At 43.0% G+C, this 27214-nt stretch overlaps 1 protein-coding gene across 6 annotated transcripts in view; it reads right to left on the reverse strand.

Annotated features, from left to right (window-relative positions):
- LOC131108007 (uncharacterized) overlaps nucleotides 1-27214 on the reverse strand; it is a 122506-nt gene that overhangs the window by 53057 nt on the left and 42235 nt on the right. For 4 of the 6 annotated variants that reach the window (XR_009120373.1, XR_009120374.1, XR_009120376.1 and 1 more), the window contains one exon: nucleotides 3244-3340. Coding sequence is in view for 2 of the 6 variants with exons in the window: in XM_058058589.1 (XP_057914572.1) it covers nucleotides 3244-3340; nucleotides 19808-19948 (238 nt within the window). In the remaining 4 variants the exon portion in view is untranslated. Of the gene's footprint in view, nucleotides 1-3243; nucleotides 3341-19807; nucleotides 19949-27214 lie in introns of all 6 variants that reach the window. The other 2 variants (XM_058058589.1, XM_058058590.1) reach the window with 1 other exon arrangement.

The following is a 27214-nucleotide window of genomic DNA, read 5'->3' on the forward strand; positions in this document are numbered from 1 at the left end:
ACCTGTAAAAAATAATAATAACATGACATACTGTATGTTCACCCTTTTGTGTGCAGTGATTCAGGAGTAGGAGAGTTAGCCCAAGGGGCATCCTCATTTTTCTTTCTTCCCTGTAAGCTGACTCGTCGTTGTCCTTGAACAGTCCTACGAAGGTGGTGTCGTCAGCAAATCTGGCAATGGTGTTGCTGGGGTGAATGGGAGAACAGTCATGTGTAAAGAAGCTTTGAAGCCAGTTTGGAGGCAACGAAGCTCAACAAGCATCTTCCATACTGCGGGTGTTGACATCATCCAGGTGTGTTAACTGGGATTTGTTGACCTGTTTGTCTTATATACAAAGTCATGGGGACTGAGGTAATCAGGAAGAGGTAAGATGAGCCTCTTCGGGCATTTGGTCTGAGAGAGTAACTGGGCGTTCATTTAGGCAGGTAACTGTGCTTAGCTTCAAGGACACTAGCCATGTATACATGGACACAAATATTCCAATTGCATTCGGTTTATTTGCTCAAATGGAAAGAATTTAACTTTTGTATACACCTCATTCCGAAAGAAAAGTGCCAATCCAAGTGATAATCAGATTCACTGGGGTGCAATATTCCTTTCCCCAATCCGATTGAGGTATCTTGTACCCGCTCAAACGGAAAGTTGTCAGGGTGCGTTCTTCTTCATGGTGTTTTTCTTCTTCTGTTGTTTATTGGCGGTTGGCAAGCAGCTTTCGGTGTGCATTAGCGCCATCTGTGGAACAGAATCTAAACCCTTCTATATGCCATTCACAAGTCCAGTTTTTATTTTAAAAGAAAATATATATCTATATAAAACATGTCCCGAGTTTAATTATTAAATATGAGCAAGATTGAATTTTATCGTTTTTAAATTTATCCCGGGTGCGTTCTTTCAGCGCATGCTCAGATATGACGTAACATGCAGCTCCAGACGTTCTTCAGTTTTAAAAATGGAGGCAAGCAATTGGTACTGGACTGCTGCGGAAAGTTTGTTTTTGATACAAACTAAATTTCAAGACTAGACAAACGAAAAACTGGCAATACGGAGTTATTCCAACAAGTGAAAGAAAACTCGGAGAAACCGATATCACGTGATATTGATGTTTACGCTATACTGCGCATGCCCCCATTGACTATTCTGTTTGATTATAGCGGCGCATGTAGACAAGAGATTGGAATATTCCTTTCCAGGGATACCATTGCTTTTGGAAAAGTCATTCAGAAAAATTCCATTCGGAAAGAGGAAAAACTCCTCATGTAAACGCGGCTATTGATGGCTAACTTGAGACAGGTGGGGATGACAGACTGCAGTTGTGAGATGGTTGAAGTGACCTCTTATGAGCTCAAATGTGATGTTGTTGGACATAGGCAAGTTGACAAGTTGTCAACATAAGCAGGACAGACTTAAAGGCTGTGGTACAATACATGCTATTGAACGGGGTTTCCAAGTGAAGAAATGTGAGTTCTAAAAGCACGAGGAGGTAGACAAGGTCAGCGTATCAAAGTCGGGGGGGCAGGGGAGTGCGGCCATATGTTCGGGGATGTACACCTGTAGCCAGGAACAGGTGTTTTCCGCCCCACTTGCAGGCCCCCTGATTGGGAGCCGCCACGCTTGCCTTCCTCCAACAAAGACCATCTTATCCCACCATCAGCTCAGCTCAGCTTTGGATGAAAAGTCTGAGGAAGGTCAATGGACCCACTAAGCCTCTGACATGCACACACAGGTACAACTGTTACTGGTGTTTTTAAACTTAGCGTATTTAAACCTTACTAGCTTGAGGCTCTCTGCGTTCATTTCATTCATTAACTGCTCTGCTAGCAAGAAAAACAAAACAGCGGCTGCGGTGATGGAATTCATCAAGAACACTGTAAGTCCTAATGTAAAAATATGTCCCCCCCCCCCCTTCCTGGCTAATCTGATCGTACACAGGGAAGCAATCATGAGCGAGAGAAAAAGGGATTATAATTATGCCCAGCTGCAAAAAGCGGGGGGCCCCGCAAGGAGGTTTGCTTGCATTATGCTCCGCACTAAACACTTTCACCTGTGCCGCCACCGCTGCCACAGCGCTACACCGGCATTAAACGCTCCAACCTGGACACAGGAACACTTCCATGCTTGACTCATGTTTCCAATACGGAGGCAGACATAACAGTATTACAAGAATCGTGCCATTTAAATCTAACACAGCAGTTTAGACATCAGGGGGTTCTCTGCATTGACACTACAGGCCACTGTGTGTATTTGCTTGTGTATGGAACTCTTCTACTCCTGAACCACTGCACACAAACGGGCGGAAATGGGTCGAAACATGTACACAGACTGTGTTGTGGCGCTGCTATAAGACCCCATAGTTTGACCCCCATGAATCGGATTGACTTGAAATTTCTCATCGCTATACAAATACGCATACTGTAACTTTAGTGTGTTTATCCAAACAACAAAATTAGTTACACACCTTTAGAGAACTGGCAAGCACTTGAGTGTAAAATATGAGCAAGATTGGCCGAAAAACATGGCTGCAAAACGTCTTTGCAGGGTCATGGGTGGGGCTTAGTGACAAAATGGCCATAAGCCATTGGCAGTTTGTCTTTTAATGATACAACTTTTTTAGGATAGCTGCATTACATCTATGTAAGAATTATTTCCCAAGCATTTTGAGCACAACTCATATAGGGGGCGCCATTTATGTCATATTCATTCATTAATTCACTCATTTTCTACGACTTATCCTCACAGGGTTGCAAGGGTGCTGGAGCCTATCCCAGCTAACTTTGGGTGAGAGGCGGGGTACACCCTGGACTGGTGGCCAGCCAATCACAGGGCACATATAGACAAACATCCATTCACACTCACATTCATACCTATGGACAATTTGGAGTCGCTAATTAACCTAGCATGTTTTTGGAATGTGGGAGGAAACCGGAGTACCCGGAGAAAACCCACGCATGCACGGGGAGAACATGCAAATTCCACACAGAGATGTCTGAGGATGGGATTGAACTCGGGTCCTCTAGCTGTGAGGCCTGCACGCTGACCACTCGTGCACGCTGACCACTCGTGCACCCTGCAGAATAACATCTAGTAATATATTTTAATTGCCAACTTAAATGCAATTTCAAGCACTCACCTACAAAAAAAGTACACTGTGGGTATTTATCATTTGCTTGAAGAAAAGACCCTTATATCAGGCTGCAGCATGAAAACACGAAACAAAAGAAGAAGAGAGCAGACGCTGAAAAATACCTGCTGGCCCAAAAGCGAGCCTCCATATGCCCAATGCTTCTCTCACTGCTGGCCGGCCAGACTGGATGCCCGCTCTCTCCCGGGCCTCAACACACACCTGCAAGTGCACACACACACACATATTAGTACACACACACATACACACACTTCACTGGGAACAAGCTGGAAAGAGTAATCCTGGCCTAGTTATGTGCTTGGAGCAAACTGCAGCATGGTTCACACTCACCATCAGTCCAGTAAAAAATATATATACATCTTTAAAAGAAGGAACATGATAAAAGGAATCACACTTCAAAGAAGAATGGAGGATGGGGGGCAGGTCAGGGGGCAGAAGGAAGGCTGTTGGGATGCAACCTCGGTGAAACTCGGTCGAACCTTCGTTTGGATCAGTGTAATATGAGGGCTACTGATATCCTTGCATAGATATCCATTTTAAATGTATGTCCATATAAAATGTATTCTTTTTAAAAATACTCTACGGCAACAAAGGTGATTTTATTATTATTGTTGTTATTATTGTATACATTTTGCCAAATTCATTCATTTATTTTCTCCAACTCGCAAACACGTTTCTCCTTCCATATAGAACAACACTCGTTCTCACTAATCTCCGAACTATGTACTACTAAATTCTGTGTGGTCCGAATAAACAGAAAGACAAATACAAACAATAAAAATGTATTCCTATGAGCATTTAAATTTTGAATGTCTATGAACACAACCCCTCATTTTAGATAAATGCTATCTTTTAGCTTGATTCAGAGTTTCAGTTCAGTTGTCACACACGTCCTTAGAAATAAAATACAGTAAAAATGTGCATATTTCATAATTGGGAGTTGTGATTAATCGTGATTAATTCATTTTAAGAAGAAAATGGTGATTAATCAAATTAATCAGCCCTAATTAAAATTAATTCATTCATTTTCTACCGCTTATCCTCACGAGGGTCGCGGGGGGTGCTGAAGCCTATCCCAGCTGTCTTCTGGTCGCCAGCCAATCACAGGGCACATATAGACAAACAACCTTTCACACTCACATTCATACCTACGGACAATTTGGAGTCGCCAATTAACCTAGCATGTTTTTGGACTGTGGGAGGAAACCGGAATACCCGGAGAAAACCCACGCATGCACGGGGAGAACATGCAAATTCCACACAGAGATGGCCGAGGGTGGAATTGAACCCTGGTCTCCTAGCTGTGAGGTCTGCGCGCTAATCACTCGACCGCCATGCAACCCCTAATGAAAATATAAAACAAAATAAGTAATATAATAAAACTGGGTACAATTAATTGTCTGAGATAAATCACAGCACTGTACACCTTAACAGATATCCACCAATGGGCAAGCTGAATGCGTACTTCAGTGAGAAATTAAGGAAAATGTCACTCTTGTACTGACAAAATTTAAAGAAAAAATTACATTTTTCCATATTTTTGTTCTTTGCTTATGACAGTTTTTGTATAATCCTACACATACAAAAAGACAGCAATCTAAGCGTAACCTCACTAGCACGGATAAAAGAGATGATGAGATAATGAGAATGCTTGTCACTAGAGTTTGGACCCCCTTAAAGTCCAAATAACCTTCATGTGTATTCTTCATTGCAAATGAAGAAAAATGTCAAAACGCTGCACTGGTAGGGGAGTGTCTGAATCCCTAAAAAGAAAGAAAGCAGTGGAAGTCCTGTGGCTAGAGACGTTATGGCTGCTCTCTTCCAAATAAACGCAATAGTTCCTCTCGCATGCTTTCCTCTCTGCATACTCGGAGACGGCCCAAACCACAGCGGCGAGTATTTTTACTCAGCGTGCACTGACAGGATGAAAAATGATACTTTGAATATGTAAATAAATGATGGCACACGCATGCCTACTAGCTCCATACAGTATTTACAGTATTAAGACAAAACATAAAATACGTTTGCTAACTTGTGGTGCAAATAAAGTTGTATGTATTTTTAGGAGCTGATGATTCACATGTGGCGTGTTTGCTTTGACTTAGTGTCTAATTACAGTGTGAAGCTCTTCAAAGTGCTTTTGTGAGTCATGTTCCTTAAAGTTTGTGGGTTTCTCCTTGTAGGCACTGCCAGTGGCCTCCAAGCGGTAGAAGGTGCGTGGAACTATTTGGATTGCTGTTGTTTTCTATTATTAAAAAGGCTTTAAAAAGGACAAAAATGGACAGGCACTTTTTTCTAACGCCGAGTCCTACTGACGTCAATGCGATCCGGATTTCCTATCCGGAAGTTCTCAGGAGCGCTTGGGAGTGTGACCAATCACAGCGGAGGAGAGTCGTTGGTGGCATGACCGTAAACAGACCGTTTTGGTCACAAGCAGGAAGTCTATGTGGCAGAATGAGGTGCAGAATCTGGAAGATCTAGACAGCTTTGAATAGTATGAATGTGAGTGTGAATGGTTGTTTGTCTATATGTGCCCTGCAGTTGGCTGTTGACTAGTCCAAGGTGCACCCTGCCTCTTACCCAAAGTCAGCTGGTCCCTAGTGATTATAAGTAGAAAAGTAGAAATAAGTACAAAATTAATGTATTTCAACACGAGAGGAGTAATACACCCTCAGGGAAATGTACTTCAAAGAATGAGTATGCCTGGATATCAAAACCTAGCATATGAATATTCATTCATTTATTCATTCATTTTCTACCGCTTATCCTCACGAGGGTCGTGGGGGTGCTGGAGCCTATCCCAGCTGTCTTTGGGCGAGAGAGGCAGGGGTAAACCCTGGACTGGTGGCCAGCCAATCATAGGGCACATATAGACAAACAACCATTCACACTCACATTCATACCTATGGACAATTTGGAGTCACCAATTAACCTAGCATGTTTTTGGAATGTGGGAGGAAACCGCAGTACCCGGAGAAAACCCACATATGCACGGGGAGAACATGCAAACTCCACACAGAGATGTCCGAGGGTGGAATTGAACACGGGTCTCCTAGCTGTGAGGCCTGCACGCTAACCACTAGTCCACCGTGCAGCCACATATGAATATGAGGAGTGAATTTATAGACTCAGACAGGAAGCCAATAAACGCACCTATCATGAAACACCACTATCATGTTGTGTTTACAGGGTACTTTATGAGGAAGAAGTTTCCATATATTTTCATAAAAGTTATAACTTTGTTAATCAACTATATCATCACCATCATCCTCACTCCTCTTACAGGTTGTTGCGGACATCTCGGTCCGTGGACCCCTTCATAATTCACCATGACAACTCAAGGACCGTGAGAAACCCCCAAAAGACAGATGAGCTAATGTCTTTAGCCTTTATCAGCGGGCTTTCTCCTAGACTTTGGTGCAAATAACACGACGCTGAGCTCTACGACTGAGCAGTTAAGTACTTTTATCTGTGCCGAAGCCCACTGAGACTCACCTTGTGTTATCGCGCTCAAGCTGGAGAAATAATAATCATAACGTAATAATCACAGAATCACAGGCAAAGGATGTAATTAGGATTTTTCTCCCTCCCTTTTCTAGCATTGTAAAAAACCTTCAGGGGTGTGACACGGCAACCTTTCATTTACCGAGCGCCACGTTTGGAAGTGGAAATGAGACGGAGAAGACGTTCTAAACAGATGAATAGCATGTCTCTCTTATGAATATGCATATTCATATTTTGGAGCCCTTTGAAAGACAATCAGTGGCCTCTGTGATTGTGTTCAGGGGCCCGTCCCGTACAAAGAGCTAAATTTTCTGCTGAGGCCTCGTCCGGGATAGCGCAGGGGGACGCTCCAGCACCCCTCAGTGTCCCTGAATCAGACAGACAGGAAGTGGTCCCGCGAGTGCCCCCATCCCCATGGCGATTCCCATGAATTCCCACAATTCCGCCGGCCCGTTGTTTGGTTACATATTCAGCGACGTGCCACGGACGAGACAAGAGGGGCCACGAGAAGCGTAGAGGACATAAAAAAAAAAAAAAAAAAAATATTCAATTCATCATCGCAACATGACCCAGATAAGACAAAATTGTCTTTGTGTCTACGGTGCAAAAGAGAAACCAAAAAGGCAACACATAAAAAAAGGCTCCTCAGAGGTTAATCCGTTACAAGTGAGATCTGAACATCCCATTATTTTAAGGAACACAAGAATCCTGTCCGCCTTTTCCCTCCTTTTGGCTTTTATGTGAAGCTATAAAGAGGTGGATTTATGTACGGGCTCACAGAACATGCATGTGAATGAGAGGCGACCACGGGGGGACCATAGATCTTCACAAACATATATGCTCACAATGAGAGACCGAGGGGGGGGGGCAGAAGAAAGCAGAGGAAAAGATAAAACTACAAAATAAAACAAATGGAAAAAGCAGGGAATAAAAAGGCAGGAAAAAGAAGATGAACACAAGCAGTTCTGTGTTTTTTTTTTTTCCTTCCGCATATTGCAAAATCAGAAGTTATCATAACGGATCCCATGTGGGAATGCTATCACGGACCTGTCTCTGGTTGTCGCAACTATCGGGCTCACAAAAACAGCCCTGATGCTTTATTACCTGCTAGGAACTAAATATGATTTATTTTGCTTCCCAGGCTGCTACAATGCTCAACAATAACTAAACCATGCGATGCAACCGAGCTGCACAAGAGCCGCCCATTGTCATGACGGGGAGTCTGAATGTCAGTCAAGTTCCTCGCTATGGCAACGGTCAAGATCCTTGCTACTATTCTTTTCCACCAAACGCCCTCTTTTAGTCCCGACTTGCCCGTAGATCAGGGGTCTCAAACATGCGGACCGCAGGCCAAATGTGGCCCGCAGGACACTTAGTTTGAGGCCCCTGCCTCGATATGACAGTTTAATGTTAGTGCAGCCCGCGCAAGTTTGATATGGATGCTGTATGGTGTCATGTACCCAGAAAAAATTATTACGTTTGATTAATGTTCGTGTTAAAGGTTAAATAACTGTTAATAGTTATCCTCCCTATTCGTGTGGAAGTGGTAACTTTTTGGCTATTTAAGTTTAAAGGAAATAACTTGAAGGTTACCGGTTTAGGTATGTCCTCCTGTGCGACTCCTATGTGTTTTATGGACTCTATAATGTAAAGTGAACAAACCTCTGAGAAACCCGCTTTCTCAGAGAGAGGCGTGGCTAAACACAGCTCATTAGCATTAAAGCTACAGACACACAAAACAGTGTGTTCCCAGTAAGGCTGACTAAAAGCAGTCTAAATTCTAGCATCAAGATTGGATTTTGGGAAACACTTACACTATTGTGGCACCATTGAAGTGTATTTAAAATTGGTGAAAAATAAATAATAACAACAACTAAAAGTAGTAAATGTGTGCTCTGACAACCCTACAACATATTTACAGTGGAGGTCTGTTGAGCCAACTTCCTTGCAGGATTGGGCTATGAAGTGGCAAGCATAGAGAGAAAGTAGGAAAAGAGGGGGTGGGGGGGGGGGGGGGGGGATGGAGAAATGCTGGAGGGAAGCAGGAGTCTGGAGTTAAATATTAATCCGTGGTGATTCATCTACTGTGGAAGCCTCCAGGCTTCCTCTGCACTCGGCCAGCTGTTGGCCGCGGTCTCCTGGCCCTGGCCCTGGATGTGAAAGGCTGGGCCCCTGCCCAGTGTGCCCATGCATGAGCTTCCTTGGCTGGGGGATAAGGCGGTAGAGGCCAGGGCAGGTGGTGGACCTGGCGAGAACACCCGAGTGTGAGCTCGTCGTCGTCGTTGTGCGTGTGGTTTTTGCTGTTTGTGTCTATTATGGGATGCCACGCTGTATAACCACATGTGTAGCTGCCTCGCACGCCGTCCCTCGGAGGGCAATGAGGCTTAACAATGTCAAGTTGGGAGGAATAGAGATGCTGCACGGCTACGAGGACGGAGTATAAAAAAAAGACAACTTATGAATCATACAACATAATAAGAACATAAACACAGCCTATGGACTGTATACTATATGGACACGTGTATGTAACCACCATGACATCACCCTCCGCTTTGCAAGCTATTATTATAAGATGCCAACTAAGAGAAAGCCAAAATGAACCACACCAAGTAGCAGATATATTTATGATATGTTTGAATTGTGTATTGCATTTTTTGGTATGAAATCCAACCAAGAACATGCTCACCAAACACTTAAATAACAACAAAAATAATCCCTATGGTATATTTGCATGTATTCCTGATAGAATAACAACACAGCCATAGATAATAATTGTTAGCAGCTTCACCACAGGAATAAAAAAGAAACAGTAATAAAAACAATTATTGTTTTCTTGACATTTTCTCAGCACTCCCATTATATGTGGAGTTGTCAAAGCCTCGGCATCAAACTACTCTCTGTTCGACTTGTCCCCCACATTAACGAACAAAAGAAAGCGGATACAGTCTTTTGGTGCCAAAATGAAACCAAGAAATCTTCCTCCATGATGACAGCAGGCGACAGGACTCAATAAAGGCTGAGGGAGTCTCCTGCCTCTCGGCATATATTCTGAGCTCAATCTCCTGTTTCCTGACTTTTAAATAGTTCAGGCGTGTAACGCCTTCTAAAGCTGGACGTAGACTTCACATAAGATCATTTGATTGAGGTTGGAGGGAAGGGTTTGTGCTGTTTGGGACGGTGATGTTCCCCTTGGGACTGCTGGATGGCAGTAATGGGTGTCTTAAACTGTTGGTAACTGAAAGATATCAGGATTTTTTTTGTTTGTTTTGATGTGTGCAGAAACACAAAGAGGCATATAGACATGCAACAATTCCCCATTCATGACCAGATTTTAGCGGCCATTCATCAGGTTTGTATAAGTGAAGTAGGGAGGTTGAACTCTACTTGAAAGCTGATTTTACTGAAGAGAGTTTGGGAAATCCAGAAGCAAAACCACCTCAGCTGGGCAAGAACATTGGTGGGGGCCAAGCAGATTTCCCTTAGAAATGTTTGTTTGTTTCTTTCGGCTTTTTCCTGATTACAGATTATTTTGATCCGCATACTGATTTTTGGTTCTTTACATTCCTGACGAATACCGATGATGTTTGCTTGTGGAGATTCAAACCTGAGGCGTCGGCTCCAAAGTCCAGAACACTATCCACTACACCACCATTAGAAATGTATATCATCATTATAAAACTAATCAGGTCCAACAACTTCGAATCCGGTTTGGAGCTGACTTGAAATGGGCATAGTAAGGAGGAAGTGGTGGGGTGGGGGGGCACAGTTTGGGAAATCTAGTTGTAACTACGATCACTTTGAACAAGATCGCTGTCAGAGATGACCACATTTCTGACCGAAAATTTGTCTGATCATTATACAACTAAAAGCAGCACTAATATGACAATGAAGAGCTACCAATGGCTACTGGAAAGTCGGTATCAGGTCTTATTTCTAACAAGACACACAGTCAAGGTGAGAAAACTCACAAAAACATTGTTGTGGCCCATCACATTTGTGGAACCTCTGAAACCAATCATCTCAGAACCCGGTTTGGCATGATCTTGAAACAACCAGCTGCGGACCAGATTTGATCCAATGACCAAAATGAAAATGATCCAATCGTATGAAGAACCAATTGGGAACTGCCTGATGACTCAGAATCAGAATTGGGTTGTACTCTGGTTAAAAACGGATCTGTGTACTAAAACCGAGTTTAATTGTTTAATTTAGTTTAGTTAGTTTTAGTAAGTTTAGTTTAGTTAGTTTAATTTTAACCCATCTGAGTTTAATTTCTGACATGAAATACATGATACAGTCTAAAAGTTGAACTTGAAAGTTCATACTATGCTAGCCTCAGTGAAGCCCATAAACACCCTCCAACCTCTGTGACATCACATAGCGTTGTGTCATCAAGTCTTTCAGAAGTTGTGTTTCCCTACTAGCCCCCCCCACACACACACACACAATTAAAGCACCTTTTCACAATGGCGGGGGTGGTGGCAGAGACCCATAGAGGAGCAGGGTTTCTCCAGCGTCTCTGCCGCAGAGGGGAAAAATTTGAGAGAAGAAAAGAGAAAGTGCTGGGTCATGAATTATAGAGCGGATCACTTTCGTCTCGTTCCAGAGTCGGCGATAGACCACGAGAGAGAGAGAAATTCACCCCTATTCTTGTACGCTCTGTCTGCTACGTGGGAAGCCACTGGGGAGAGCAATTTATGGCCAATTGAAGCAGCGGCAACATCTCTCGCAAGGCAACGAGTGGATCCATAGCAACCGTCCTAGAGGGGCATATTAATCCCCTGCTTTATGTAGTGCTAAGTGTACAATAGTAATCAGGATTGGAGCAGGCCCCGCTGATCATTAAGGGAAAAGGCTATATAAAGAATTCATAATGGGATTAGCCCACGGCGAGTGGAGAAGGAGAGGCAGACGAGAGGAGCGTGGGGGTAGACGTCTGAAGGATGGGGGACACGGAGACATGGGCAGAGAGGGAGGGTGCTGGGGGGGGGGGGTACAATGCCAGAATTAAATCACCCATCAAATTGCATGGAAGAATTTTAATTTACAGGTTAATGTCGCATCGTGTGACTAATCACAGCCAAGCGCTGCAGTGAAGCCGTTAGAAGAGAAAGGACACACTGGTGTTGCTCAAAACACATCAGGTACACAAATATTAATTATTTTTATATTATTATTATTAGTTTATTATATTATTTTGCACTGTTGGATATTAAGGAAATTCCAACTAGAGCAAAATGAGATGTTTTCGACATGGCACAGTCGAGGGATTGCCATTAGTGGGGTTGTGCAGGGGCGTCAAACGACAAAAAACTGTTCTCTGTTTTCTTTCAACAGACAATATTGCAGTTGCATCCTCATCTAAATCAAATTGACAACATTTGGGAATGGATGGCAATGGAAGTTTACAAAAATGGCCATCAGTTCCAGACAGTGGATGCCCTCCATGATGGCTCACCTACTCATGAGCGAGTCCTTTTTTTGAAAACTTCCTTTCTATTTTGGGGGGATTTGGACTATGGATGTAAACTGTTGATCAGCTGATGAACAGCCTATTTTTATATTTGTTTGTTTGCAATAAATTAGTGGCCAGAATACTACATATCACTTGTATTTCGATATTACTACTGATCAACCACAAAACAGTAAAAAAAATTTTTTATGAATTTTTGAAAAACTGCCATAGAGAGAGGGAGCAATTTTCAAACCGCCATGACAGTTGTCCCTCTGCCCTGTACTGCCCTGCGATTGGTTGGCGACCAGTCCAGGGTGTACCCCGCCTCTCGCCCAAAGACAGCTAGGATAGGCTCCAGCACCCCCCGTGACCCTCGTGAGGATAAGCAGCATAGAAAATAGATGGATGGAAAACAAATAACTGTACACATACTATGCTAGTATATATAAAATAGTTATATAAAGTGTAAAGGTGGGAGGCATTTACAGAGGTTCTGGTGCCCTTTGCGGATGGATTTTCTTATTTATTTATGTATTTGGATATTATAAGGTGTGTGCTACTATTACAAAGCCAATGTTTAAATTAGAGATGGGATTTCCAACTTTTACACTCAGGGAATGAAGCAGTGATAGATTAATTTAAAGTCCTAAAGACTCTAAATAAGGAGTGGGCAAATATTTTGACTTGTGGGCCGCATTGAGTTAACAAAATTGTCCGGGGGGGCCAAAACATATTTAACACACACACACACACACACACACACACACACACACAATTTGATGCTTATAATTTTCCTTAAACTCCTGTTTCCTCCCACATTCCAAAAACATGCTAGGTTAATTAGCGACTCCAAATTGTCCATAGGTATGAATGTGAGTGTGAATGGTTGTTTGTCTATATGTGCCCTGTGATTGGCTGGCCACCAGTCCAGGGTGTACCCCGTCTCTCGCATGAATAAATGAATTTTCCTTGAATTATTTGTCAAATTTGTAAAAGTGTTACACTATCAGCTGTATGTTCTTATGTCCCTTTTTTCAGGAGCACTTTAAACATCACACAGTATCAAACTATGTAATTTAATTTTACAGTTTTGTTGTTGTTGTTTTTTACTAAATAAGACATACGACTTGCAAGTCATGTTGCCAGTTTGTATGTTGTAAGTTGAAATACTTAGAAAGCAACTGGCGGGCCGGATTCAAACACTTGGTGGGCTGCATGTGGCCCCCGGGCCGTAGTTTGCCCACCACTGCTTGAAATAATCAATCAGACAGTATTTGTGCATCCAGTTGGAATGCAACATTTGATCAGTTCCTATAAAAAAGAAATATAAGACACCACCTGGCTCTTCTGTGGTGGTTTTGCTTGGCACATGAGGAGGATTCATGCACAAAAAAAAGCACCTTGACACCATCTGTCACATGGTCCACCTAAAACTGTTTCCCTACTAATTTCATTTCGAGCCTTGGCTGTGCCATGTCCCGGGTAGCCCCTTCATCACTGCGGCAGACCGGGGGGAGGACTTTATTACAGCCACAGCTCGTTAGCTTGAGTGGTCTTAATGAAGCAGCATGGCGATCAGACAGAAATCATGCTGCTGAGACCCTGCGTCATTACACCGGCCTTTAATTACGATTATATATGGCCGGCGGACGGGGCTCTCGGGTGCATAGAAATTCACAATCCAGACTTCAGTATCTTACGTAGTAACATGAGTTTCAAGCGCAGCAATACCAGATCGTGTGTAGTTCTACTGTTTATCCACTATGCTAAACTATAAAAAAACACTCCAGTGAGAATCTGCAAAGTGTTACTAATCCCAGTTTCCCGGCACAGCATGTGGCCGACGGGACCGTAGGACTTTGGCCAAGTTCTTGTGCGATCACAAACTTGATGGGGTGACAGCCCACTTGAAAAAAGGTACTGTTGAGTGTCATTGCTATTCATGAGTTGACTTCAAGATGTGTCGCGTTGAGGAGAATGACTTGGAAAAGCTTCTTCAGGGGTCTCACAATTTGGACACTGGAAGTCTGTTTCGGAATAGCAAGCTAGTATTAATAGAGGTTGGATGGGATGGACTGACTTGAGCTTACATTTTTATAGTTAATTGCACAGCTGCCAACAATTCCTGTTTGCAATTCATTAAAAGCTGAAAAAAACGCTGGATGCCCTTCATCTCGCCTCTGGCTTTTGCGGCGTCCTCGCGTTTATCAGTGTCGGAGTATGTCATTTTGTCCGCCACTCTTTATAGAAATAGACATTGTAAAACTGTTCGCCTTTAATTTGACATCCGAACATGCTTAGAATTTCTTCTTCGAAGCCAATTCCCTGTCATCATTTATGAGCCTAATGTTGACACACCTGCTGATATTGCTAAACCAGCTAGGGATCAATCCTGTGTCCTATCTAGTTGCACTACTCTCTTTGCACTAAATGTAGTATTCTGGCCACTAAGTGTCAGTAAATGTTACACCGATGAGACATGATATTACTATAGATTAAATTACCTTCATACTGCATGGCGGTTGGCGAGTGGTTAGCGTGCAGGCCTCACATCTAGGAGACGTGAGTTCAATTCAACCCCCGGCCATCTTTGCGTGGAGTTTGCATGTTCTGCACATGGACTCCGGTTTCCTCCCACATTCCAACAACATGCTAGTTTAATTAGCGACTCCAAATTGGTATGAATAGGTATGAATGTGAGTGTGAATGGTTGTTTGTCTATATGTGCCCTGTGATTGGCTGGCCACCAGTCCAGGGTGTACGCCGCCTCTCTTCCAAAGACAGCTGGGATAGGCTCCAGCACCCCCCCGCGACCCTTGTGAGGATAAGCAGTAGAAAATGAATGAATGGATGACAGTTACCCATGGCATGTCCGACATGACATAATGAAAAGAAGTTCTCCCATTCCATGTGGAAGTGGTAGGTTTCTGGAGTCTTACTTTGTCTTTCTGCCCCACTCTCTCTGTCTGAAACCCTTTCTTAAGTTTAGAATAAATATATTCAAGGCTAACTAGTTAGCTCGGTAGCATGCAGTGTTTAAAGCGACAGTCGACTTTTGTGATCTCTGCAGTGATCCGGTAGCCTGTGTATTTTAGTTGAGGAATGTGCTGTAAACAAAGACTACCATCTACAGGGCTATAATATATTGTATATATACATATATATACACATATATATTGTACATGGACTGTCCTTACAGACTGACCGATGGCAGGAAACGGTGCTGACTGTCACAGTTCTATGAAACACATAGCCGCTGGTCTTCCATTGGTCTCTCCGTTAGGATAGCTATATTATGTCACGCTTGCCTAGCTCCTTCATTATTCAAAATGAATAGAAATCCAGTTATATAACACGAGCCGTGTGTTCTGGCGAGATTTGGAAAGCTCAGCACTCGACATCTCCACTCTGTGTTAATTGGTTTTGCTTTTGAAAAGGCCATCATTTTCTTTCAAGCCCATTAAGCATAATGCTCCAGAGTCCTGGATTAGTTCGCCCTGGCTAAGACTGCTGTGTTGTCGTTAAATTCAATTTAACGGGGCACCCACCGGTGCTAATTGCCGCCAAGCCCCCTCCCCAACCGCATGCATATTAGATGGGTCGCTGTCCCCGTGAAAAGATATGTGTGGTTTATTTGACCTCTGGTTTGCTTCTACTGTTTACCTTCATGCACTGTGTCCTTTTCAAGTACATGTATACCGGATCTAAATCTAAATGAAACCATTGTCTTCTGAAAATCCCTCTTTTGGTGCAATCCAACTTTTCCTAGATGTTTCGCTGTTCCTTCTGCTTTCATTCTGACCTTTATTATTAACTCCCTCTCCCATTTGGCCGAGCTCAAGCTAAATTTGCGCACGCAGGACGCAGGTAAGAGATTCATTATTCAGCCTGGGGAATGGGCAGAAACGAGTTCCGATGGCTTTTACCTAACTAGCCTGCACCCCTCCACCTAAAAGCCTCCCAAGAAAAATACCTGCATTACAGTGGCCTGCTGGGGGAGAGAGAGTGTGTTCACTATACTGTAGAAGCACTCCCTGAATCTGAATAAAAGATGAAATATTGGAAACAGACTGCAAGGTTGGGAGTTTATTATTTAGGGCAAAGATGGTCTAATTGCCTTAATGCAATGAGGAATGTGTTTTTTTTTTCTAGGCAAGGTGTGGAGTCTGCTAGTTTGAGGACCTCACGTTAAAACCCAGGGCACCGGGTGCATTTACATCTCCGCTGTGGTTGGAGCGAGGTCAGCGCTGGACATTTAAAGTAGAGACATGAATTACTTTTTAATTTGTGGAGAAGTGGAAGGTTCTACAGACTGTTAAATTTTTCAGAGCTGGGGCTCTTTACCTGAGGCCGCCAACGGTTGGGATGGGAGATCTAAATCTAAATGTAGAAGTTTTTAATGTAGAGAATGATCACGCCGCCTTGATTATTAATGGGCGAAGCAGCGCTTTGGCGTCCAAGCTAAATGACCCAGAGGAACTGCATGGCGTAAAGGGATTAATAGCAGGTTGACTGAAGATAGCCATTTGATTCTTAGCATTTTATTATTGATCTTAACGTTGATTGTGCTGGGAAGTGATGGTTTCACAGAATTAGTAGGAAAACATAAGCACTTTAGCCATCATTCTGCTAAGTGGTTAAGGTCTGTGCAGTTCGCCGCAGTAGTTTGGTTTGGATCGTTAAATACGACCCAGATACATCATTTATGTAAACAGTGTGACATCATAGCCACCAAACAGCCTTTAACTCACTGAAGAATTACAACCAATAAAGCAACAAAACACCACAAATTTATCTCTATGTCATGTTATTGTAGTAGAAAAACTGAAGTAGGAAATTCCCAGCAAATGAACCCAATAGAAGTATCGGATTTCCTGGATTTCCCGATCTGATAGTGATATTTGTCGATTTTGTCGATTCCAGACTCCTCCCCAGCACATACATGCAGTGTTTGCTAGCATGCTAACAAAGCAGCAAGGCGCAAAGAATGATGTCGGCCATGTGGCAGTAAAAAGACGGTGCAGCTTAGTGCAAAACTTGTCATGCAAGTTAATGTGGTGGCACAGAACTGGGAAAGTTTAATGCGACCAACATTCTCGCGCATATAAATCGTCATCCCATGAGGAACCTCCCACAGGGAGTCAAAAAGTCATTAGCTATAACAGAAAAGAGCGAACCCCTGTCAGTGTCCAGATTGTTGCCTTAAACTAGGCTACAAACAAAAAATGGATTAGCTTGCCGTACCTTGTTTCTGGTTGATTGCTCTATAAACAAGCTTACGTTCTGAGGCATCAATATCATGCTTTTAACAGTGCAACCATACACAACAAAATCCAACTGTGACACTTTGTACTAACTGGGTTTAAGTTGCAACAAATTAATGCAAGTGACAGTTCTGTCTACCAAACAACAGACTGCACTGTTTCTAGCTTGTTCTAGGTGCTGTACTTCTGTGATTTGCCTCGTTTAATGTAAACGGTCTACAAAAGCAGTTTGGTCCACTTCACAACATTAGAAAACATACACAAAAAGTAGGATTGTGTATCGAACTGGTACCAAATCATCCTTAAGATAACATCAATGACTACTTCAATTCAGACATACGTTAAACACCAAGGGCCTTTATGGTGTCTAATTTTCATCCTACCTAATTATATATCAAAGATACTGTATCTAATCTCCCTCTCGGGACTAAAAAAAAAAAAAAGTAATCTATGAGTCAATCTATGATAGGAGCACAAATGGAAACGCTTCTGAAATTCCCTGAGTGGGATATGAAAGTGTTGTGGGACCCTGGTGGGTTTTAGGTTGGTACTTCTACCTCTGCTGGAGTTGAAATGTATAAAAAATATATATATATATAAGAAAGGTGCCACAATGATTGGAGTAATGGGAATTCTAAGTAACCTAGTTTATAATTAATATGATCATAACGCCAGTACCCCTCGAGAGGAAGAGTGCCCACCCTATCAACTTCACTGTGGAATCCCAACATGCCAAGAGTGTTTGGACGGTATTGTAGTCGTGAATATGGGTATTTCCACTGTATCGTAGTCATATAGTGTACAGTAATGGGAATATGGGAGTGATGAGGCCAAAGGGTATGATTGACACACGGTGCTTTTCAATGTAAAATGGCTTTGCAGAGGTTTTTCGATGTGTTCCATGTTTCCATCCTTTGTTCTCCATAGGAGGAGGAAAACAAGTACACAAATGGTATGGTTTGTGTGTGTGTGTGTGTGTGTGTGTGTGTGACCGAGCCTTCTTTAGAGTGCAATGGAATGTAGTTAATCTGCCCGCCATCATAATGCAAATGAGACACTCTATCCCAGCAGGGATGCTGAATGTGTGTGTGTGTGGACATTTTCTTCATCATTTTGAGGCCATTTTCGTATCATTTACTTAGGTACACCTGCACCACCTGGCGAGATGCCGGTTTTTATCGTATTTTACTGTATGACTTTACAAACACTGTCAGCTGTCCATGTGTAATATTAAGGGCTCTAAATGCAATATACTAAGTTCTATGTGAAGTATTTCCATAATGCCTCATATTAACTCACTAGCAAGATCTCAGTGTATAGACTGGTCATATATCTCATCTCGTTTCATATTATCTGCATACTGTATTTGTATATAACTTTGTATAAAACTGTCGATTTTGTTAATACTTGGGTTGTTTATATTGTTTATTTTTCTATATTGTGTATTTTGTACTGCTTAACTGATTCTGTACTCTTGCTGCCGTGCAATGCAAATGTCCCCACTGAGGGACGAATAAAGGCATATCTTATCTTATCTTATCTGTCTTTCCTGTAGGACCAAACTCTGAGGAACCCCTGGTACTTTTCCTGCGTGAACTGTGGCTGTGCACGCTTATTTCACCGCTCTGACAGCGTAAGCTACAATAACGTGTCCAACGTTATTAACAGCAAGACAGTTAATTAGATGAGAAGCTTAATTAACGGCTTATCTAGTCTATCAGCGGGCTAAAGATAACTATCTAATTAACAATAGCAAGGGAAGAAAGTTTGTGGAGAACTTAAACAATCTTGTCTATTGTTCTCCTGAGCTTGCGCACACACACACACACACACACACACACCGAGCTCCTTGTGCCGCTGATGTTCATTGATTGCAGAGTTCATACAATAGCATCACTTAATGCGCTCGCTTTCATGTCCTCTCTTTGTTGCCGCGGACCACAATATTGCAAATTGATCCGTCTCCCCCCCCCCTCGTCCCCTTTGTCAGGTTTGTGAAGTGAGATGCTATTACTTTAGAATGCACCCTAACCCTCCCGTCCCGAAATCGACGACAGCGAGGCCTCACGCATGAGCGATATCCCTGATGAGGTTGCATGATGTAGCCAATAAGAGGACGCCTCTGATCGTCTAACCTCCTGACCTTTCTTTCGTGTAACCACAACAACAACAACATCATCATCATCGAACCAACCCCCTTCTCCCCTTACGCTCGTCCCCCCCTTCACGCCTCTGCATTACCCTTCTCAGGTGACTACTTGTGACCACATTTAGATGACAATGTTGTCAAAACAATACTGGTACTGTGTGTGGTAAGGAACAATACTTTAGAGTAGTCAATGTCAAGTGAGTCAACACACCATTATTGACTCATGAACTGGCAACACAAGTGAGTAGGAAGATTGTCTTGTCTGCAGTCAAACGTGGTGGTGGTAGTTTCAGTACCTTGGGCCGCATGAGTGCTGCTGGCACTGGGAAGCTACCATGACTTTGTAAAGCACAGCATGATCCCCTCCCTTCATGGCAGGTTTCCAACATAAGGTGCCTGCTCCATAACTGAACCCAAACCAGCAACTGTGTGGCATCCTGCAGTGGAAAGAAGAAGGGTGGAGGAGTGCAAGGTGTCTAACATTTCAAACTTTCTCTTCTCTTGAGAAGATAAATTCCTCAAGTCTTCATCCCTGCCAAACTTATTACCTGACTTATTACCTTAAGGCAGCCTGGCTGTAATTAAGACTGGACGATGGGGATTGACGCAATTCAACACACACACACACACACACACTTCCCAATGCTGCAGCTGTCAAGGAGAGAAGAGGCTGTTTGTCGTAACGGCGGCAGAAAGGGGAAGAAAGTACGGTCCCCGTGACAAGAAGGTGACTGCGGCACAATCGTCTCGATTGGTTGTGCGCGACGATTACACGCTAATTGCTAGCAGAGGGATCTTTAATAAATATTTCATCTGGTGCAGCATCATTACCGCTTAATGTCCTTATTAATCTCCACCAGTAATTTCCACGTCTGTGCAAAAGGGGCCGCATGGTGCTTTTCTCTCCCCCAGCACCCACCCCTCCCCACCAAACCAGGGTGACAAGAGAAGAAGCAGGAGCAGCAAATACAAGCAATCGCCTTGGGGTCCCTGGATGTCTCATAAAAACTGATTATTGATTTTTTTTTCTTCAATTTAAAAGGACATACTACTTTTCACATGCTTAGAACTGTATAAAAATACATAATCCTTCATATGTGTTTATGTGTTGCCCCTCTCTTCTCATGCAATGGACTATTCCATGTTACTGTACATGTGCATATTGACTCCCGAAAACGGGAGCGACAAACTTATTGACTTATTGACAGTTTTTATCACCTTTATCCACCTTTTCTACAGTCACAACAAACAGACACGAGCACAACAGCACCGCTACTGTCAGTGTCACTGTTTTTCATCACAAAGATGTCGGTAAAAGTTCATTCATTCATTTTCTACCGCTTTTTCCTCACGAGGGTCGCGGTGGTGCTGGAGCCGTCTTCGGGGCGAGAGGCAGGGTACACCCTGGACTGGTGGCCAGCCAATCACAGGGCACATATAGACAAACAAACATTCACACTCACATTCATACCTATGGACAATTTGGAGTCGCCAATTAACCTAGCATGTTTTTGGAATGTGGGAGGAAACCGGAGTACCCGGAGAAAACCCACGCATGCACAGGGAGAACATGCAAACTCCACATAGAGATGGCCGAGGGTGGAATTGAACCCTGGTCTCCTAGCTGTGAGGTCTGCGTGCTAACCACTCGATCGCCGTGCAGCTGGCGGTAAAAATACATTACAAAAAACTGTGTAAAAGCTAGCATGCAGAGCCATCCCAAACTTCTCTCCAAATGTGCAAAACTCATTATCTGACGCTTTGGCATCATTTGAGAATAGAACATGAACATCATCAACATGAGAATAGAACATTTATAGGTCAAAGAAGTGGAAAAAATCAGGAGTGTGCTTAGCTGGTCTTCCCAAAGAATAAGATAGGATAGTTAAGGGCAACCTTGAGGGTCAGCTTTGTGTCTTATCTTGCAAATTCTACCGCATTAAGCCAAGTTTAATGTGTTGTGTACAATAAGTTGTTAGCTTGCAACTGGGAGCAATTTGCAGAGCGATGAAGCAAAAGATGTGCAAGTGCGTCCTGATGTGTTTGCAGAGCATGTTGTGCAAGGCCTCTCTTTCTCCATGCTGTTTTAATACACTAAAAAGGCGTGACAGTGGCACCACGCTAAGCCTTGGCTGAATAGCAAATAGCATTAGCCATTTTTTTTTTTGCTGGTTGCAATATCCATTTGTGCCCGCGGCTATGCTAGCCGGCTGCTATCAGACTTATTCACAGGCATTCTCCACACTTCTTTCGCTTTTTAGGACAAAAATTCCAATCTTAGATAACTCCAAAGGAATTTGAGCCGAAGCGCACGCACAAATCCAAATCTGTGTTGGTTTTATCCAACAGTGTATTTCCAGGCTTTATTTCAAACTTTTATGGGGATAGGTCATGACTGATTACCAGGAAAGTGATTATATGTTTATATGCCATGTATCCATTTATAGCCCGCAACGGGTGCGGGGCTGAGGCTAAACTGCAGAATGCATCCATCAGGCGTCCATATTGTCTCATCTCACCCACACACACACACACACACACACACACACACACACACACACACACACACACACACACACACAAGAGTGATGGCATTGCCCCCCAAAGAAAATAGAGCTGTGTGTACCATCCAATTACACCTCAGGGGTGAATAATGGTCTTAATAATATATTCACATTGCCATCGCCGATCAATTTTTAATCAAGCTGAGAAATATGGAGGAAGCCGCAATGACCCGCTAGGAACTCTCCCATAATACTTCACCATTGGACTCCCTAATTTTGCACCAATCGTATTACCTCCTCTGGATTCCACCCACTTCTCCAGACCTAGCCATAATGGGGGGAAGGTAGTACAACTAATAGCCAGGACCCCGGCCCGATCATTAACTGGGGCGGAGGTCAGAGGGGCGGTGACCTTATTAGAGAAATGTTCTCTGATGATAAAGCGATTAGCCTGGGACTGAAGGGCTAACATGTATTCACTAGCACACAATGAGATCATTCCAGCACTTAGTGGATAAACAAGGCATATGTGTACAAGATCACATGACCTCTTTCTGAGTGGAGTCCATCATTGATGGACAAATTTGTTTGAAACTGATTTTATGGAATGGGAGTCATTTTGTCTGACAACACCTCCGTTTGTTGAAGTTTAATATTTTAATAACGGATGTCCAATAACATCGGCCAATATTTATCATTTTTAGAGCCCTCTGGGCATGAAATAACACCCCTATAGTCACATTTACATTCATATTACCAAATATAGTAATCATAATCATAACCACTAAAGTGATCAGTTAATAATTAAAGGGTACATATGATGCTTTTTGTCTTTTCTGACGTATAAATGTTGTTACAATGTTGTATTCTCATTTTAAATAATGCCAACACATCAGATAATAAGGTTAGCGCATTTGGCAGTGAGTCCTGAGAGCAGTTTTGGATGGCTCTCCACTGACGTCAACGCAACCCGGATCTCCTTATATGGGCATGCCCAGCATCCCCCACTCTGCTTCACCGTGTTAGCATGTCAAGCAATGTCTACCGGCAAATGTTTGTGGTTGGAGTTCTGCTTCCTGGCCAGCATGAGAAGGGCCGGTAGTGGGGTAAATTACACAGAGGCAGGCAGGAAACACAGGAAGAGGTGCAGTGTCTGGAAGATCTAGAAAGCTTTTATGCGGGTTATTGCGTGCAGCTGCTCTATAGGAGTCCAGAACTCAATACAAAGGCCCAATTTAATTGGTTTAGAGCAATATTAAGAAAAAGCCAGAGGCAGGCTAAATCTTCTTACTGCCTACTATTATTTTTGCAAAGGCAGAGTTTTGGATGGAGGAACCTCAGTACCAGAGAGATGGGTTGTGGGGGGGGGGGGGGGTCACATAGCTCCACCCATCCAATCTGCAGTGAAACACTTCCTATTTGTAATAAAGCGCAGCCTCTCAGAAGAGCAATCCTTGGGAGGATTCCACAGTTCTCGCTATAAGCGCCGCGTCTGTAAAACAAACGAGCCGGGAGGCAATCGCGGATAAACAAAAATTACATTTCCAATAAAGGCTCTTGTCTCTTTAGACTCCCACGAGCCCCCCCTCCACCCCCCTCCCTCAACTGTTTAACAGCCCTGATATAGCCTCTCATCAGCCTTCCTGTTGAGGCGCCGCCTGAGAGCGCTCGTCTAATGCGAGCAGTTTGAAATATTTCAGGCAATTAAAATGTGAATAGACACAAACTCCTAGAAAGTCGACTACGGGATGTATGATTGGGATTTAAAAAACGTCTCGTTTGACTCCGCTGGAGACGAAACTCAGGCCGTTATTTAAAACGCTAAAAAATATTCTATTGTAATCTACGGCATATGTCTAAATAATAAGAGCTCATAATAATGCATTAGGAGGCTATAAAAACGTTGATGGGAAAACAAAAAAAGGAATACCAAGTATTGATATGGATGTTAATGCTGAGATATAAATACAAACAACAGCGAGCCAAACGTTCACTTGGGCATTTTTACAAAACAAACAGTTTTTTTCCGGACTGCTGAATAAAATGTGTATAGAACCGCTCCCTTAGAGGAGAGTTAAATAGTTAGTTAATTAGTTAACTAGTTGAGGGGTGGAAGTGTCATTGTTTTACAGTATGTGGAATCAAACTATGGAATGGATTGAGTAAGGAACTCAAACAATGCACAACGATGAGCCAATTCAAGAAACAATACAAGCAGTTGATGTTTGCTAAATACAAGGATGAAGAGTGTTGAACCAGTCATGATGTGCTATAAATATTAGTTACTATGGTACCCATTATGTCATTGTACGGTCATATGACCTAGTACTTCGGTACGTGCCAAAAAAAAACAAAAAAAAATTGAAAATTAAAAAAAAAAAAAACTTAAACTATATCAGGAAAGCAGGAAGTGAACAAATGTAACAGTTACTGATTGTAAAAGTACCAAATGGAGGGGTAGGATTTAATAAGCTTTGCTTCTTCCAACTCCTTTTGGACATGTGGAACTGTGAACTGATTATGTGATGCATTCAATTGTAATCTGATGCATGTTCAAATAAAATAAAACCATTACTATTAAATGTTAAGTTATTTTTACACTAAAATATGACTTCAAACATTGATAGTCAAAGAAAGGTTTTATGACGGTAGCAATCTGACCCTGGAACAGATTGTAAGGGCGACCAGTGTAGCATAACGAATGGAGCTCACAGGTCCTACTGTAAAGGAATCACACACAGCGCCGTACAGACAAAGTGATGCATTCATCCCAATATGAATACTCTTACTTGTGGTAATCACAAAGCACACAAGACGACCCTTTTATGGCTTACACACACTTGAAATGTGCACAATTCTACTGAGGACAGCAGATCCAATCAGAGTTCAGTTGATCTGATACCAACACTGACATCAGGCCTTTTTCCTCTTATCAAATCCCATAGAGTGAACTTACTGGCCTGGTTGTGGTGGCGGGGCAAATTGATTACAGCCCTCGGGCGGACAGAGCCTTGTTCATTCCGTTATTTTTATTATTATTATACTATAATAAGCGAGCAGGCCAGAATAGTTGGATCTGGTAGCAGTGACGTGCCGAAGCGGGCGATGCTGTAATGTGAGCGTTTTTGGAGGTGAAAGGGTCATGTGACCAAAGCAATGACGAAAACACACCCACAGAGCTTTTAATGAGAGGTCACAGAGTTAACAAGTAACATAAAGACTGGTTAGTGGCCACAGTACAGCCTCACCACATCGTTTGATGTCACTCTGGTGCCATAGTGACTGAAACTGTAATACCCCTTTATCCAGATCCTCACCGAAATGTAATGGATTTATACTGTATAGTTGTCTATGGAACATCCCTTAAACAAGGTCTTGTTTTTTCAATGTAAACCTGCTGATTGTGTCTCTGCTGTTGACTGTAACGGACAGTTCTGTTAAGACAGTGGCAAACTAAGCTCACACGTGAAAGTCAGTGGACGAGGTCAAAGGGCAGACAGGCAGGGTTGATGCCGGAATGAGGAAGATACATGCAGTACAATGAACTGATGGTAAACATTGAGCAGGCATGAGCTGTCAAGCAAATTGATGTCCCAGAAGAGACGTGACAGACATGACAGGTCGGATTACATGGTGCAGGTGTACCTAATATTATGTCCAGTGAGTGTTTGCTTTACACACATATTCAAATTGTTATTCCTGTGTTATTCGAGTATCAAAAGACAAAGTGAGAAAGCGTGTGTGTTGATGTGAGAGAGAGAGTGCTAATAGTTTCAGGGCATTGCTGTCAGTTTTGCAGCATGATGGTCGCCCCTGTGTGGATTCCTGCAAACTTCAGCGAGCTCACACGAGTTTGATAGGAAAACTCAGGAGAGAGATTTCATGCAAAAGTCCCTGAGATCTTTAACTGGCTAATTCCTCTGTTCTCCCCCTCCTTTCTTTGCTCATCTTTTTTCCCTCGCCTGCTTCTCAGCATCAATCAAACCACTGCGGTCAGGGGAATGTGAGAATCCTCACGATGCAAAACAAATACGGACTTTTTCCTCTCGATGAAAGGAGAAAAAAATTGTGCCAAAAGACAAACTGGCACGCACGTACGCACGCACACGGTACTTGCACCTCACAAACAAGCGCATCTTGCTGTTGAAATGTCGCTCGAGGCACAGTACTCAACACAGGACAAGACTTATTAACTAAGTTTGTTCCTTAACACAGAAAGTTCATTCATTCATTCATTTTCTACCGCTTATCCTCACAAGGGTCGCGGGGGTGCTGGAGCCTATCCCAGCTGTCTTTGGACGAGAGCCGGGGTACACCCCGGACTGGTCACCAGCCAATCACAAGGCACATATGGATAATCACGGGGCACATATAGACAAACAACCATTCACACTCACATTCATACCTATGGACAATTTGGAGTGGCCAATTAACCTAGCATGTTTTTGGAATGTGGGAGGAAACCGGAGTACCCGGAGAAAACCCACGCATGCACGGGGAGAACATGCAAACTCCACACAGAGATGGCCGAGGGTGGAATTGAACTCAGGTCTCCTAGCTGTGTTGTGCTGTGCTAACCACTCGACCGCCGTGCAGCCCAGAAAGGGAATAATAAGTTGCAATATTTCAACAAGACTGACAACAAATCTGATTTAGCAAGCTTGTATTTGCATTATATAACTACTGCTATGTAAACGCTCCAAATAATTCATTCGTGGTAAGCTTCCAGCAGCTTTATTGACCTCTGCATGCGCTTTAAAATGTCGGTTTGGCTACTAAGCTGCCGATGTGGAAGTCAAGCATGTTGGACTTGCCTTACTGTTGTTTACAATTAACTTGTAGGGGGGTTGCCCTTATATCTGTTACAACATTGGTTCTCTTGCTGCTGTGTTGCTGCAATGGTCATGTGGTCAAAAGATTGTGGTCTAATTTGCCATGTATTGAAACTTTAGTAGTAATATAACAATATGACGTTGATACAGTTTTCACATTTCTCTCCGCCAATCGCCTGCTTTCAATTAATGTCCCGTCCTCTTTGTGCTTTAGCTAACTAAAGGGCTGGCAATGCTTAGCGCATTTAGGATAACTAACTTAAAGAAGAGCAAGCAACATGGCCGGCGTACGCAGTCACATCACGTAGACCAATTGCAAAGTGGCACGTATCATGCACATTTCCATGCATGCACATCCCCGCAGGCC

The sequence above is a fragment of the Doryrhamphus excisus genome, chromosome 20 (genome assembly GCF_030265055.1).
Source record: "Doryrhamphus excisus isolate RoL2022-K1 chromosome 20, RoL_Dexc_1.0, whole genome shotgun sequence".
Taxonomy (NCBI): domain Eukaryota; kingdom Metazoa; phylum Chordata; class Actinopteri; order Syngnathiformes; family Syngnathidae; genus Doryrhamphus; species Doryrhamphus excisus.